Source organism: Malus domestica, chromosome 05, assembly GCF_042453785.1.
Source record: "Malus domestica chromosome 05, GDT2T_hap1".
Lineage (NCBI taxonomy): Eukaryota > Viridiplantae > Streptophyta > Magnoliopsida > Rosales > Rosaceae > Malus > Malus domestica.
The window spans coordinates 46,387,224-46,387,955 of record NC_091665.1 but is presented as its reverse complement, the minus strand read 5'-3'; the positions used below and the strand labels follow the sequence as shown (position 1 = coordinate 46,387,955).

Below are 732 nucleotides of genomic sequence, written 5' to 3'. Positions count from 1 at the left end.
TACCACCAAATTGCATATACACACACCGAAGCGCATAAAATAATGCATCAACATTACATATAGATAGACTCTCACATGATGACTAGGCTCTTTATGCTTATTTTATACAGAGAATGGAACCCTATAATAAAACGCCATGCATGCGCTCACGTCTCACATCACATCACATATAGTTAAATAAACCAATTATGATCCCTTACGATGTGTGACGTGTCCAACTAGCAAGCTATCTAGCTAGCTAGAGAGATGATTATTGAGGTCATCAACATTGATCAGGCCACAAGAAAGCTCCCATTGCATAATCCCTCTTCTGATAAAGGTTGCCCTCAAAACCAAGCCCGTATTGACGGAGAAGCAGGTCAATCTTCCACTCCTCCATCTTCCCGTAGTCCACCTTTGTGTAGCGAGGGTAATGAAGAGGCATCTGAAACCCTGATGAACAATTAGAAACCACCTTCTTCCTCATCCCCATCGCAGTCGCACCGTGATCACCTCCATCAAGATTACCTGGATTTCCCGCCATATTAGAGTCCTTGATTGGGTGTAATAGAACGTGGCATGCTGAATTAAGAAGCCAATTCAAGGCAGCCATGTTCTCTCTCTCTCTCTCTCTCTCTCTTTCTCTCTCTCACTCTCTTTCCTGATGATCTCGCAAACCAAAGGAGAGAGAGAGACAAGTATTCAAGGATTTAAGTTTATGTGCTTGAATTTCAGCAAATTAAGTTTATGTAC

The 732-nt window shown here is 42.2% G+C and overlaps 1 protein-coding gene across 1 annotated transcript; it reads right to left on the bottom strand.

Annotated features, from left to right (window-relative positions):
• LOC103434411 (uncharacterized) lies at window positions 1-732 on the bottom strand. The gene has a single exon (XM_008372754.4). The coding sequence runs from the start codon at window positions 590-592 to the stop codon at window positions 263-265; it is 330 nt and encodes a 109-aa protein (XP_008370976.1). The 5' UTR covers window positions 593-732; the 3' UTR covers window positions 1-262.